The sequence below is a fragment of the Oncorhynchus masou genome, chromosome 1, assembly GCF_036934945.1.
Source record: "Oncorhynchus masou masou isolate Uvic2021 chromosome 1, UVic_Omas_1.1, whole genome shotgun sequence".
Lineage (NCBI taxonomy): Eukaryota > Metazoa > Chordata > Actinopteri > Salmoniformes > Salmonidae > Oncorhynchus > Oncorhynchus masou.
The window spans coordinates 70359704-70373730 of record NC_088212.1 but is presented as its reverse complement, the minus strand read 5'-3'; the positions used below and the strand labels follow the sequence as shown (position 1 = coordinate 70373730).

Sequence of the window (14027 nt, the reverse complement as noted above, 5' to 3'; positions counted from 1 at the left end):
CCTTACCACAATGTTGTTGGGATCCATGGACTCCACTGAGTCCAGGAACTTGAACTGAATCTGCTGGTAGTCCCGGCTGTGCTCGAAGGTGAAGTACTGTAGACCATCCCTGGACTCCAGTAGGGTCATTGAGATACCTGAAGGAGGAAATATTACGGACAGTATTATTCTATGTGAGTTACATGCAATAACGTATATAAACCCTGGATTGCTTATGCTATGTATTGCCCATTCAGAGGCTAAGTTTCTGCAACTGGGTCCTGGCTTCCTGACGAGCCGCCCCCAGATGGGGAATGTAGGAAACAACACCTCCACTTTGCTAATCCTCAACACTTGGGCCCCACAAAGGTGTGTGCTCAGCCCCTTCCTGTACTCCCTGTTCACCCATGAGTGCATGGCCACGCATGCCTCCAACTCAATCATCAAGTTTGCAGACGACACAACAGTAATAGGCTTGATTACCAACAATGACGAGACAGTCTACAGGGAGGTGAGGTATTTTTATTTTTTAATTTTTTTTTTTACAATTGAGGAGGAGTACAAAGATGGCTGCGCGGTAGCTTCAATACAGTGCCCCATCAGTCATCCAGGATTTATACACATTATTGGTTAAATGTGTGTACAGTTGCAGTATGTTGAAATTGCATCAATTTGATATAGATGGATTCATCAAGGATCACTCTGTACTTTACTCCGTTCATCTTTCCCTTGACCATGACTAGCCTTCCAGTCCCTGCCACTGAAAAACATCCCCACATCATAATGCTGCCACCAGCATGCTTCACGGTAGGGATGGTGCCAGGTAGCCTCGAGACATGACGCTTGGCATTCAGGCCAATCTTGGTTTCATCAGACCTGAGAATCTTGTTTCTCATGGTCTGAGAGTCTTTAGTTGCCTTTTGGCAAACTCCAAATGGGCTGTCATGTGCCTTTCACTGAGGAGTGGCTTCTATTTGGACACTCTACCATAAAGGCCTAATTGTAGAAATGTTTTGGTATCCTTCCCCAGATCTGTGCCTCGACATAATCCTGTCTCGGAGCTCTACGGACAATTCCTTTGACATCATGGCTTGGTTTTTGCTCTGACATGCACTGTCAACTGTGGAACCTTTATATAGAGGGGTGTGTGCCTTTCCATATCATGTCCAATCAATTGAAATTACCACAGGTGGACTCCAATCAAGTTGTAGAAACATCTTAAGGATGATCAATGGAAACAGGATGTACCTGAGCTCAATTTCAGGTCTCATAGCAAAGAGTCTGAATACTTATGTGAATAAGGCATTTCTGTTTTTTATTTTGAATACATTTCTATAAATCTATTTTCGCTTGGTCATTATGTTATTGTGTGTCGATTGATGAGAAAAAAAATATTTAATCAATTTTAGAATAAGGCTGTAACGTAACAAAATGTGGAAAAAGTCAAGGGGTCTGAATACTTTCCGAATGCACCGTAGATATTTAAGTGGAATAAAAATTGCAATCTGTCCCATTCATTCCATGCCCATGTACAGTATAGCACCCTGGAATTTGAATGAACACACTTTGGGCTAAGGAGAGTGAAGCATTTCACGGTGACACAGCAGTCCTGGTGTACCACATTCAAGCCAAGGCACTGAGACCACTCAAAAAGTGAGAGGTAAAAGATAAAATCACCCATCTATATTTTGGGAGGGAAATGATATTTCCCAGACCAAATCTCCAGTCAGGTGATTGCATAAGCCTTGAGCTTGGAGGAGCTTTAACACCCTGAGGAATAGCTAACACTGACATAACAGAGACCCTGATTCTTCTCCAACTTCAGCTCTGGGTTAAACAGCCCAGTATCCCACAACACCAGGGGCACTATGGACCCAAACATCAATGGAGTCTTTCCCAAACATCAATAGAGTCTTTGAGGTCGAGGGCTAGGCAGCACTTGATTAATGATATGTGGTGATTGGACTGTTTTTTAACAAGACGTCATAGGGCAACGTTTAAAGCCACAGAACACAGCCTTTAGTGTGATCCTACCCAGAAAAGCTGTCTCTGTCAACAAGGCTTCAGGTGCCTACTGCTGTTAACATGTACTTTCTTCTGCTGCTACTCTTGATTGGTTATACGCTACCCAAACTGAACCAGGAGTCTTAGAGTCCCACAGATGACAATTCTGAATGTGATAATGTCGTCTTGTTGCTCAACACAGAGGCGTTAGCACGAGGAGATGGGGATTCAAATAAGCATAATTGATTGAATCCTAATAAATAGAAACTGGCATATCAACATGTATTTCAGAGAACTGGAGCTACAGTATAGTGGAGTCTGGAGCTATAGCATGGCTGGCCCTTAAATGTACACTACACATAGAGCTAATTTCAAAAACATGCCTGTAAATATCTCCTGGCTCAAAGTAGAGGAGAGACTGACTGTATCACTACTTGTCTTTGTGAGAGGTATTGATGTGTTGAAAGCGCCAAACAATCTGTTCAAACAGCTAACACACAGCTCAGACACACCCTACAAGACATGCCACCAAGGGTCTCATCACAGTTCATAAGGCAGGGGTCTCCAACCCTGTTCCTGGAGAGCTACCCTCCTGTAGGTTTCCGCTCCAACCCCAGTTGTAAATAAGATGGTTCAGTTTACCAACCAGCTAATTATTAGTATCAGGTGTGCTAGATTAGGGTTGGAGTGAAGACCTGCAGGATGGTAGCTCTCCGGAAACAGGGTTGTAGAGGCCTGCCTTAAGGCCAGACCAGAGGTTGGGAAACGCACAGTACTTCATAGAGCTAAGACTACATGGAACTCTCTCCCACATCAGGTAACCCAAACTAGCAATAAAATCAGATTAAAAAATATATAAAACAACACCTCACAAAGTGGAGTGCGAAGAGATACACACATTGTAATATTGTAAATTTTAGACTGTACATTTGTAATGGTGGAAGTGTGAATTTGTATAGTACACAATGTTTGTTGTAATGTATTGATTTATTTATGATGTAGACTATTGTTTTGATGTGTTGTTTTGTAGGGTTGGGCAGTATCCAGATTTTCTTACTGTCATACCGTTTCTGTACCTTATCGGGGTATACGGTATTACCCAAAATGCATATATGGGGCGCTATATCAAATAATAATGAATATAAATAAAATAAACAAATATTTATATTTATTTACACACAAAACCATTTAGGCAACATGGATCTTGATCCAGCAGGGGATTGAATGTCTCTTCTGTAACCAAGAACCTTGATCTTGACATCTAGCCACTTGCATAGCTGGAGCCATGAGCTGGATATAATTTATTTGACACATCTTAGATTTATTATAGTAATACTTAAATTATATTTATAAGCAGTGAAGTAGTATGCAACCTCACGAGGCAGAGGTGCCCTTACCCAAAGAAGTATTTTTTATTATTCATTTCTGAACAGTATTGAAAATCATACAGTCGGTATTTTGAAATAAACCATTTATACTGCATACCGGGGTATCGCCCAAGCTTATTTGTCTGTTCCTGTTTGGACACCAGGAAGAATAGCGGCTGCCTTGGCAGCAGCTAACGGGGATCCTGTCATGCCTCTCGATTGTTTACATGAACTTAATTTATGCCATCATAGTCACAGTATTTTAGTGTATGAGGTAGGGCTAACCTCATTTAGTCGACTGGTCGATTGTTTGGTCGACCAAGATTTCTTTAGTTGAGCAGAAGCAAAAAAATTAAAAATCAAAATAACAATCATGCTGTACATGACACCTGTCTGATTTTGGCCTGTCTGAGTGGAATGATCCATTGTGAAGGCCGTGCGGATGGAACAGCCCATCAGTATAAGACGTGATACTGGAATTGTATATGCTTATACTACGTAAGAACAATGGTGCAACAAAAATAAAATAATATTATTTTATAACTAATGTGCTTTCTCCTGCGTTGGACAGTGGTCACTGTCTGCGGTTCTGAAACACCAGTGCGCTGTTGAATTGTCGCCTTTGCTTAGACCATGTTGCTAATAGCAAAGTTAACCGGCATATTGGTGTTGATAACAATGCAACAGAGGCAGCAGCAGAGTTAGGAGATGAGAAAACAGCACTTGCCTTAATTGACTAAGTGAGGAGAGAGGAAATCTCAACTTAATTAGGTCTATAATTAATAGTCTAACTGTTAAACGTGCCTGGCTTTATAAATCATCCATATATATCTACAGAAATAAGGCAGTTCCTGCTTCTGTTGCCTGTTTGAGTGTTTGTGTTACAGTGTTTGTCTTACAGTGTTCAGAGATTGTTAGAACCAATTTATTGATGTGATTATGATATGCTATATGTCAGACCCTATTGGTCACGTGCATGCAAACGCCTACACCAGCCAAACCCGGACGACGTGGGCCAATTGTGTACCGCCCTATGGGACTCCCAATCACGGCTGGTTGTGATACAGCCTGGACTCGAACCAAGGTGTCTGTAGTGACGCCTCTAGCACTGAGATGCAGTGCCTTAGACAGCTGCGCCACTCGGGAGCCCAAAATATATGGAAGAATTCACGTTTTAAAATGTAGACCAATCAATTGCTCGAAAGAAGAGACGACTCTTGGTTGACTGATCATTTTTGGGGTTGGGGACAGCCCTAGTATGAAGGCATTATCTTTTGTTTTGTGACTTTGTCATGGGAGATACTTAATTACATTTGCATACACAAAAACATTTATGTTAAATGTTGCATAAATAGTATTTATTCACAAGGCTTTCAGCGTTCTGAACGATGCCGAGTGTGAGAGGTTGAGTGTAGGTCTGACCTGGGCGACTGAAGCGTGGCCAGGTGTTTTTAGGGATGGTCATCCAGGTGCTGCGATGGAACTGTCTCTGTCTCTGACGAGGTCTGAGGAAAGAATGAAGAGATGGCCTTACACTGTAACCTTTAATAGTAGTAGTTAGTAGGAGCTCTGTGAAGATCTTACCTTTGATCTCCAAGAACTGCCCGAGCACCAAAGTACCTCTTCAACTCCGTCTCAGGGTTCAGGTTCCTAACAAACACAATAGTTTATGTCCCAATACAATGTATCACTGGTAAATGACTGCCATAAATTATGTTTATTCTGATTGGATGACATTACCCCACTAAGAGACCTGATGTCTGATTGGCTGCTGTGCTGTTAACCTACTCACCTGTGTTCCACATAGAGCACAGGCCTGTTGTCTGAGCCTCCACAGCCCTCACTCTGCAGGGTCAGTCCATTAGACTGCTCTATGGTCTCCAGCAACGCGTCAATGTCATCCCCAGCTCCCTCCTAACAACCACACATAAGACAGAGCAGCCAATGTGACGGAGTGAGACGGCGTCAGGGCAGCACCCCCATAGCCTCAATACACAATAAAATGCTGCTAAAGCAAGTGGTTAATATGGCAATGTGCACAACAGTGGTTAATATGGCAATGTGCACAACAGTGGTTAATATGGCAATGTGCACAACAGTGGTTAATATGGCAATGTGCACAACAGTGGTTAATATGGCAATGTGCACAACAGTGGTTAATATGGCAATGTGCACAACAGTGGTGATATGGCAATGTGCACAACAGTGCCCTCACATTGGGGGACATATGTGGAAGTGATTTGTCAAGATGGACTGATGCTTTATACCTGTTTATCTCCTGTAGTGTTCTTTTTCTTCTTCTTTTTCTTCTTTTTCTTGCTTGTTTTATCTCCGGACTGATATCATAAGAAAATAAAAACTATTAGACAACTCTTCAAAACATTTCGACTAGATCGATCATCCATAATAACAAGACTGAGGAGGAATGAGGCTCACAATACCCCATAGTACTGTGGAGGCTACAGTGTATCAGGGGTGTCCGTCTCTCTCCTCACCTTCGCAGCACCTGTCTCAGGCTGTGCATCTCTCTTCTCTGTTTCCCCGCTGTCACTCTTCTCCTTGCTTTCATCACCATTCTGTTCTTCTGGCTTCACTGTGTCTTCATCCGTCGTGGCTTTCTCTGCTTCATTCTCTGCGTCACATATCTGCAGTGATGTGGTTCCAGCAAGAAGGACAGAAAGGCTCAGGTTAAGGTTGTATATCAGAGATTAAATCTCTACATTGCACAGTTTTAATTCATCTCTGGTCAGTCTCTGCCTTGATTTCCTGCCATTGGGATTCCAACCTATCATCGTGACATTCATATGGTCAAGGCAAGGGGGTGTACTGTATGACTCCTGTCTGGCCAGGCAAAATCGGTTAGTCAGTATAATGCTGGTTTTATTTGTTGACAGTCTGCATATGTCACTGTGTCCTGCTGCTTTTTTCATTGACTAGCATAGCTAGCTAGCTTTGTCACACAGTTATGTAGCCTAGGGGGTGGAGCTAGGTGGCAGTTAGCGAGACATTTCTTAAACATTTTGCAATGTGTGTTAGAAAAAGAGAAACACTCCACCAGTTCGTAAATGTTGCTCAAGTTTTTCTTATTCTTCTTAGCTTTTCTGATGCTGCTCTTAACAGACTGGAGAACAGCTTCATCCGGTTCCACTTCTTCTTCCTCAACATCCGCAGCCTGCTCCTCTGGCTCTGGCCCTTCACCTGGGACAAGATCACCGAGGTCCAGGGCCTCCTGCCCCCGCTGTTTCCCCTTCAACCTCCTCAGAGCACGGCTCGACATCTTCCCGGGACAGAGTTGTCACGAAGATGGTTTATGGTTCAGCTGGGATTTGACCCAGCTTCAGCCATGAACAGCATGAGCAAAATACGCATGCCAAAGAGTTTATTCTACGGGTGCTCCATGTAGACAATCTTGGTGCATGCCAACTATTTTCGTTTTGATTATCACAGTTCGCTGCCGTTTACCTTTGTACCACTAGGCAGCAGTAGTGCGTAAGGACAAAGGCTCTGAAAATTCCTGAAATTCGTTAACACAAATGGGAACTAAAGACGATTATTGGGAAATAAGACGATGGGAAATAAGACGATTATTTGCATGCTGGATGAGTAGCAACCACTGCCAAGGCTGTTGGTGTAAAGTCAGTTAATGGTTTCAAAGCCTGTGACCGATGCATATTTTTGTTGTAAACAAGAGTTGCCATGGGTCTATCAATACCTTTTATTTTTTACATTTTATTTCACCTTTATTTAACCAGGTAGGCTAGTTGAGAACAAGTTCTCATTTGCAACTGCAACCTGGCCAAGATAAAGCATAGCAATTCGACACATACAACAACACGGAGTTCCACATGGAATAAACAAAACATGCAGTCAATAATACAGTCGAAAAAAAGAAAACAAAAAAAGTATACAGTGAGTGCAAATGAGGTAAGATAAGGGAGTTAAGGCAGTAAATAGGCCATGGTGGTGAAGTAATTACAATATAGCAATTAAACACTGGAATGGTAGATGTGCAGAAGATGAATGTGCAAGTAGAGATACTCGGGTGCAAAGGAGCAAAATAAATAAATACAGTATGGATATGAGGTAGATAGATGGGCTGTTAACAGATGGGCTATGTACAGGTGCAGTGTGTCATGGTGTCAAGAAATTGCCATTATAACTAATAAATTAGACGGAGTATAACACAGATAAACCAATGAGGAAGTTGCACCTGTTCCTGCTGCTGTTATGCTGTAATGGTTGCCAAACCCAGAGCACTCAAGGAAACACACATTATATTCCTCATTCTTGAGGTAAAGGTCAACTGTGAACATAGGAATGAAGAAGTTGCTTCATATGGAGAAAAGAAATGTATGTGTATGTCACAACTGTGACGACCCTCCCACTCTGTCTGCCGTATTCTGTCTTTGTTCTTGTTTCCTTATTAGGATGCCGGTGGGCGGAGTTGGGGAGGGTGGTCAGCTACATGGGAAACACCTGGGCCAGGTGTGTCCCAGAATAAATGGACCTCTTCCACATTCATGGAGGAGACTCTCTCCATGCAGACACCATTGTAAATTATGTTGTGGTTCTTGGTGGCCTTTTGTTTGTTTGCATTGGCACCTTTCAACACCCTGCATTATCACATTCATGCATGCAAAACACTCACTTACACTACTGATTACTGATTACACACACCATTGTATATTTTCCTTAGTTGCTTTGGTTAATAAATATATATTTTGTTACTCCTTATCTCCACGTTGTCTCCCTTTGTTACGGGCTTTGAGCCGGTTCGTGACACAACCTCTGGAAATGTCATTTGGGTATATAAACATAATCTGTATAATCTGTTATAACTAATGTATGACATCTCACATTTACATTTACGTCATTTGGCAGACGCTCTTATCCAGAGCGACTTACAAATTGGTGAATTCACCTTCTCTGTGGCTGTGTATGATCTGAATGGTGCACGAACTTCCAATGTGTCGTAATAAAGTGTGTGAGCGTCTTTGTGTGTTGCACTGTGAGAAGGAACCCGTTAAATGCATAGGGTTCATAGGAAATATTAGAAGAGGAAATGTACAACTTGAGACATGACACGTAATTGTCATTCCAAACCCACAGTTCATCAATGATGAAACAGACAGAAACATGAATTGTTATATGGTAAACATGCACATTTTAAATAACTAGAATAACTATGTTTATTTTCAGATTGTATAAAAAGCATAACAAGCATAAAACATAGACATACATTATTTTGTAGAGAGGTGAATACACAACTGTCCATAATACAGCTAGTTGACCACTGACATAGTAAACCGACCAAAAAGAGAAATAGATAACGCAAAACAGTGCTTGCTTATAAACAACTAACATTCCAGTGTAAAATAATACAGTATATTTTGAGGATACAAAATGTAGAAATAGCTCTTCATTCTCTTTTAAAATAATTTCATTAGGTCTGTGCCAGTTAATGTGGTTGATTCTCATCCACATCCATTTGTTCAATTGCTCTCAAAATAACTTACTGTCGCAACAAGAATACAAACTTTCCATTTACATTCCAAAGCCTTTTGGGGACCAAAATTATAACTGAAAGAGATGTGGCAAGTGGTGCAGAGATATAGGACACACCCTTTTTGCAGTAACTAAGGCACAGCAACATCTCAGTTCAATACAATCCCTTATACATCATCAAACATCAACAGCAGTGTGTCCTCTCCACAACCCTCTACTCTCCGAGGCCTGATTCCTAACTTGATACCAGTCCATAAAAAAATTCCCATTGACGCCAATTCCCAATTTACACAAAACCTATGTTATGCAAGCTTATCCATCTCAATTTAGGATTCGGCCCTCAACCAAAGGCAGTCGGGACTGAGCATGGCCTGGGTGGGGCTCCACTGTAGATCTGTTTTGGTTGGGGCTCAGTGGAACCATAAGCTAACCTGAGTGAGCTTAGCCCAACAGGCCTGAAGGAGGAACAGTAAGGGGATCTAGTCATCATTGACAGCGATGGGGTTGACATAGGCAGCCGCCTCCAGGTCCTCCGCCCGTTTCCTGCGCATCTCTGCGGGTGGGCGTGGTGGAGGGTTCTGGGGAGGGAGCTTGATGCTCTCTCCCACCGGCTTACGGGCACTCTCCTTCCTGGGCAGGATGGGCTCCCACTGCTCCCCTCGGATGGCCGCCTGGAAGACATACAGACACAATAGACAAAAGATCATTCAGGCTCTCTCAATAACATAGATAAATGGGTTGCTCTGGTGCTGCTCTCTAGAAACATGCATGCAGTGGATTCTCAACAACAATAGGTGATAACAGCCAAGTTACTCCCCTGACAGGCTAGGTTTCTTAAATAGCTTATAATGTCTCAATAAAAATACCAGAGGGAAAACAAACGCTTCCTTGTAAATCAAGTACAGTAGGTTCATACAGGACACCTGAGTGTTGCATCAACTGATAGCATCAGCAGATATTGCAACAATTAGATTTATCACACGGCCTCTATATGGCGGTCAGACAACAACACTACCTTGCTGTTGTCTGACCACCTAACTTGGGTCAAATACTTGAAATACTAACCGCAAGGTAGATGAGGCTAGATATGCCGAGGCAGACACAGCCAAGAACAGCTGCAAGGATGAAACCACCAGGAACGCAGATCCTATAAACACCCACACACAGAGAAAGAGTGTTACAAAGGCAAGGCACTGATAACATGCAATGTGATATTTAAACAATGAAGATGGTGTCGAGAATGACTGTGCACAATGACACAACCTGTCTTTGATACAGCTGGAAGGAGACAGTGAAGGGAAAGAATGTTGTCTCAGTCCAGAGATCTGACTAGACTGACACACAATGTACTCACGCTGCATGTAGAAATGCTCTGACATAGTAGTTCCTGGTCAGTGGGCCGAATGACTTCACACAGACAGTGAAGCAGTACTGACCCCTGGAAGAATCACAATATTAAGAGTTATTTATCGTGAACTTTCAGTAATGAAGACTTACTTATGACTTGCTTTCAACTGGTGGACTCATATCTGTTGCATCACTGTCAGAGTGACTTCACAGAGTGTAACCGATGTGAAATGGCTAGCTAGTTAGCGGGGTGCACGCTAATAGCGTTTCAATCGGTGACGTCACTCGCTCTGAGACCTTGAAGTAGTTGTTCCCCTTGCTCTGCAAGGGCCGCAGCTTTTGTGGAGCGATGGGTAATGATGCTTCGAGGGTGCCTGTTGTCTGTGTGCAGAGGGTCCCTGGTTCGAGCCCAGGTAGAGGTGAGGAGAAGGACGGAAGCAATACTGTTACATATGTGGGTACTCACGTCCTTTCTACACTGGTGCCCTTGTTTCTCTTGCCTCTTGGGTACTCTAGTAGACAGACAAACACCCCTGCAGCTCTGGGCACACCAGTCAAGGTTACCAACCTCAGGTACACCTGGACCTCACTATACAATGCAAATATACATTTGGGTCTCATCTTGACATAAATGCACAAATAAGATAAATGATGGTGTAGATGTCTATAATGCATCTACAAACATTTCCTTGTGACATGTCAATGGTAACTCAGCATTTAATCACAACAATAGATACAATTTTGTACATGGAATTATACTGTGAGAGACAGCTTTGCACCAGTGAAAGGATACATAGAATAAGCAGCAAACTCCCAGTCCCTGAACTGGCCGGCCACCCCCACTATGCCACCAGTAAGGAGGACTGAAATGAGGAAGGAGGAAGAAGAAATGTTTTGGTTTATCAAAACAGTTCCTGCAAGTCACAGATGAAGACACTTTTTTATATATATACTGTAACTTTCAAATCAAAATGTGCCAAGAACCAAATAAAAATCATGCAGAAATGCCAAATTGACTGGCCCGATGACCTCGGGATGGCTGGGCAGTGATACTGGTACCTCTCCTGTTATGTACTTGAGTGAAGACCCAAAAGCGGTTTTAACAGAAAACAGAGTTCTTTAATGAAAAACAGGAATGGCATAAATCCTCTTCCAACGTAGACAATGGAACAAAAAGAACGTTAGTATAATGCAGGATGCACCTGCCAGGCAGACTCCGACAGGATAGGACAAGGTGGAAGCAAACGGGACGACAGCTTGCTTCTGGCATCAAAAACACAAACAAGAATCAGACACTGAAAGTAGCAGGAACAGAGAGAGAAATAGAGACCTAATCAGAGGGGGAAGAGAGAACAGGTGGGAAAGAGTGAATGAGCTAGTTAGGGGAGATGTAGAACAGCTGAAGAATGAGAGACAGAGAAGGTAACCTAAAAAGACCAGCAGAGAGAGACAGAGTGAAGAGAAAGGACAGGAACAGACATAACAAGACATGACATCTCCATTGCTCGTTAGGGTTGATTTCAGAATGTCGCTTTTGGTGATGGTACCTCACCGCTTAAACATATTGCAAATTTGTAAGTCGCTCTGGATAAGAGCGTCTGCTAAATGACTTAAATGTAAATGTAAATGTAAACCAAATAATTTGTATACTTCTTTCCCAATTTGATTTGGTGTTTTATACAGATATTTTTTACTTTTCCAATATTCTCACTACCAATAATTATATTATATTCATGATTTATTATATTTTTGCCTGGAAAATTGTATACATTTTGTTTTTGGTCGGTTTTAATGACCAATCTTTATTAGGCGTACCCTACTGGAAAAAACATATATTCTTATACAGTAATAACTCACACCCAATGGGATTATACATTCTTTTAACAGTTGATACCTTTATACAAATGCCAAACTCAGATGTCTAAACTTGGCAAAAGTTCTCTACTCACTGAGCCCCGCCGCCAGAGCCTGTTCATTGGCCCACATAGCCCATTCTATTTTCCCCATTCTGTCTCCGTTCGGACCAACAGAACCCCCTCCGCAGTTATCCAACTGATCGCGGTTGTCACGTTCGATTATTATGGAAAGTGAAAATGTATAAATTTTGGAGGAAAAAAGGTGGGTGGTAGCAGCCGCCTTGTCTGGCCCTCGGTCTCGTAACTTCTGAGCGATAGGTAAAAGGGTTGGGGATGTGACCTGGGTGGAGTAAACCTTAAGCAGAGAGGAAGAGGTGAATCGAGAGCGCCTACTCGGCCAAAAATCTGTATGATACAAGCAGGTGACGTTGTTTCGTTTCTATCGCTTATTTCACCTCTAATGGCCTATTTATTGCCCTACCTCCCTTATCTTACCTCATTTGCACACACTGTATATAGACTTGTTTTTCTATTGTGTTATTGACTGTATGTTTGTTTATTCCATGTGTGACTCTGTGTTGTTGTTTGTGTCGCACTGCTTTGCTTTATCTTGGCCAGGTCGCAGTTGTAAATGAGAACTTGTTCTCAACTAGCCTACCTGGTTAAATAAAGGTGAAATACATGTTTTTTTCTCGAGGTGGCTATGCATGAAGCTAGCAGCATCTCTCTTTCCATTGAATAAAGGAGGTTTACATCAACAACACTCAACGAATATTCAAAAATTGTAAAACATCATGAGATGTATCCACCAATCCAAAAAGAGGATAGTCAGAAGCTAGATAACCAGCTATACTTATTAACCTGTTCCGTTTTGTGGACAACGACTCCATTGTTAGGGTAGAGAGACAAGTAATTGCGCTCCGAACACTTAAAAGACACAGCCTATCCCCTCAAATTAAGTGGACACCTCTGATGACGTGTTTTATTTCTACAATTTCCAAAAGATAACCAAACAAAAACTTATTTACTTTTTATTTGACTTGTTTGTGCTGTCATGTGCATTAGTAGCACAACTTCTTCTATACACAACTTTTTACTTACACGTGTATGTTGACTTCTCCATTGATGTTTTGAGTTCTCTGACTTTTCTTAGCGGACGTACAATCGTCGCGAATTGAATTGGGGAGTTTCAGGCCCCGGAGTGAACATAATTATACACTCGCAAAGCAGACTAAAAACGAGGGCTAAGGTGCTTACGTTGCAAATCCTCCCTTTCTTTGCTAATAATTTGAACCGCCACACTAAGGCAACTGGGACTCCCCCAAGGGCATAAGGCGAGGGTAAGTGGACGAGGGTGCGTCTTTTAAGTGTTTGGACCGTAACCCTTGTCATTCTATACATAATCTTTGCCTTAACTAACTTTGCTGCCTGACATGATTTGGTTAAAGGGGGAAACGTTTACCTGTTGTAATATAGTGCAGGCTCAACTTGCCCAGCAGACATAAATTGTCCAACTTGCACTTAAACCAGGGTTTCCCAAACTTAGTCCTGGGCCCCCCACTGGGTGCACATTTTGTTTTTTTGCCCTAGAAGTCAACAAAGCTTGATGATGAGTTAGTTATTTGAATCAGCTGTGCAGTGCTGGGGGAGAGGGGCACAGGACCATGTTTGGGAACCCTGTGTCACATTCTGACCATAGTTTTTGTGTGTTTTCCTTGTTTTAGTGTTGGTCTCTGGGTAGGCATTCTATGTTGTGTGTCTAGTTTGTCTATTTCTATGTTTGGCCTGATGGTTCTCAATCAGAGGCAGTTGTTAGTCATAGTCTCTGATTGGGAACCATATTTAGGTAGCCTGTTTTGTGTTGGGATTTGTGGGCTATTCCACCTCGCCGCACTGGCAGGGCGACCGGGAGCATTGGGCAGGCTCGGTGCTCAAGAGCTCCAGTGCGCCTGCACGGTCCGGTCTATCC

The 14027-nt window shown here is 42.4% G+C and overlaps 2 protein-coding genes across 4 annotated transcripts in view; both read right to left on the bottom strand.

The window, feature by feature from the left end:
* LOC135549829 (ribosome quality control complex subunit TCF25-like) overlaps positions 1 to 6769 on the bottom strand; it is a 30318-nt gene extending 23549 nt beyond the window's left edge. Inside the window, exons 1-7 of the mRNA XM_064980161.1 lie at positions 6406 to 6769; positions 5846 to 5995; positions 5618 to 5686; positions 5143 to 5264; positions 4935 to 5000; positions 4773 to 4855; positions 7 to 137 (exon numbers count right to left, since the gene is read on the bottom strand). Coding sequence (XP_064836233.1) covers positions 7 to 137; positions 4773 to 4855; positions 4935 to 5000; positions 5143 to 5264; positions 5618 to 5686; positions 5846 to 5995; positions 6406 to 6627 — 843 coding nt within the window. The 5' untranslated portion in view covers positions 6628 to 6769. The remainder of the gene's footprint in view (positions 1 to 6; positions 138 to 4772; positions 4856 to 4934; positions 5001 to 5142; positions 5265 to 5617; positions 5687 to 5845; positions 5996 to 6405) is intronic.
* A 1745-nt stretch (positions 6770 to 8514) lies between these two features.
* Positions 8515 to 13294, bottom strand: LOC135549836 (cytochrome b-245 light chain-like). Of its 3 annotated transcripts, XM_064980173.1 has the most exons (7): positions 12152 to 12442; positions 11405 to 11465; positions 10996 to 11065; positions 10669 to 10743; positions 10210 to 10293; positions 9921 to 10002; positions 8515 to 9526 (listed from the first exon to the last, which is right to left on the bottom strand). In XM_064980173.1, the coding sequence occupies exons 1-7, from the start codon at positions 12176 to 12178 to the stop codon at positions 9335 to 9337; spliced, it is 591 nt and encodes a 196-aa protein (XP_064836245.1). In that variant the 5' UTR covers positions 12179 to 12442; the 3' UTR covers positions 8515 to 9334. The 3 variants fall into 3 exon arrangements, with proteins under 3 accessions (XP_064836245.1, XP_064836260.1, XP_064836254.1); XM_064980188.1 differs by lacking the exons at positions 11405 to 11465; positions 12152 to 12442 and adding an exon at positions 13160 to 13294; XM_064980182.1 differs by lacking the exon at positions 11405 to 11465 and having other exon boundaries at positions 12152 to 12431.
* Positions 13295 to 14027: the final 733 nt, after the last annotated feature.

Excerpts from the sequence above, each read along its gene's own strand:
- LOC135549836 (XM_064980173.1), bottom strand. The coding sequence starts at position 12,178 with ATGAACAGGCTCTGGCGGCGGGGCTCA. Across the intron at positions 10,294-10,668 it reads GGCACCAGTGTAGAAAGGAC|GGGTCAGTACTGCTTCACTG; the intron begins GTGAGTACCCAC and ends TGATTCTTCCAG. Across the intron at positions 10,003-10,209 it reads AGAGCATTTCTACATGCAGC|GATCTGCGTTCCTGGTGGTT; the intron begins GTGAGTACATTG and ends GGGTGTTTATAG.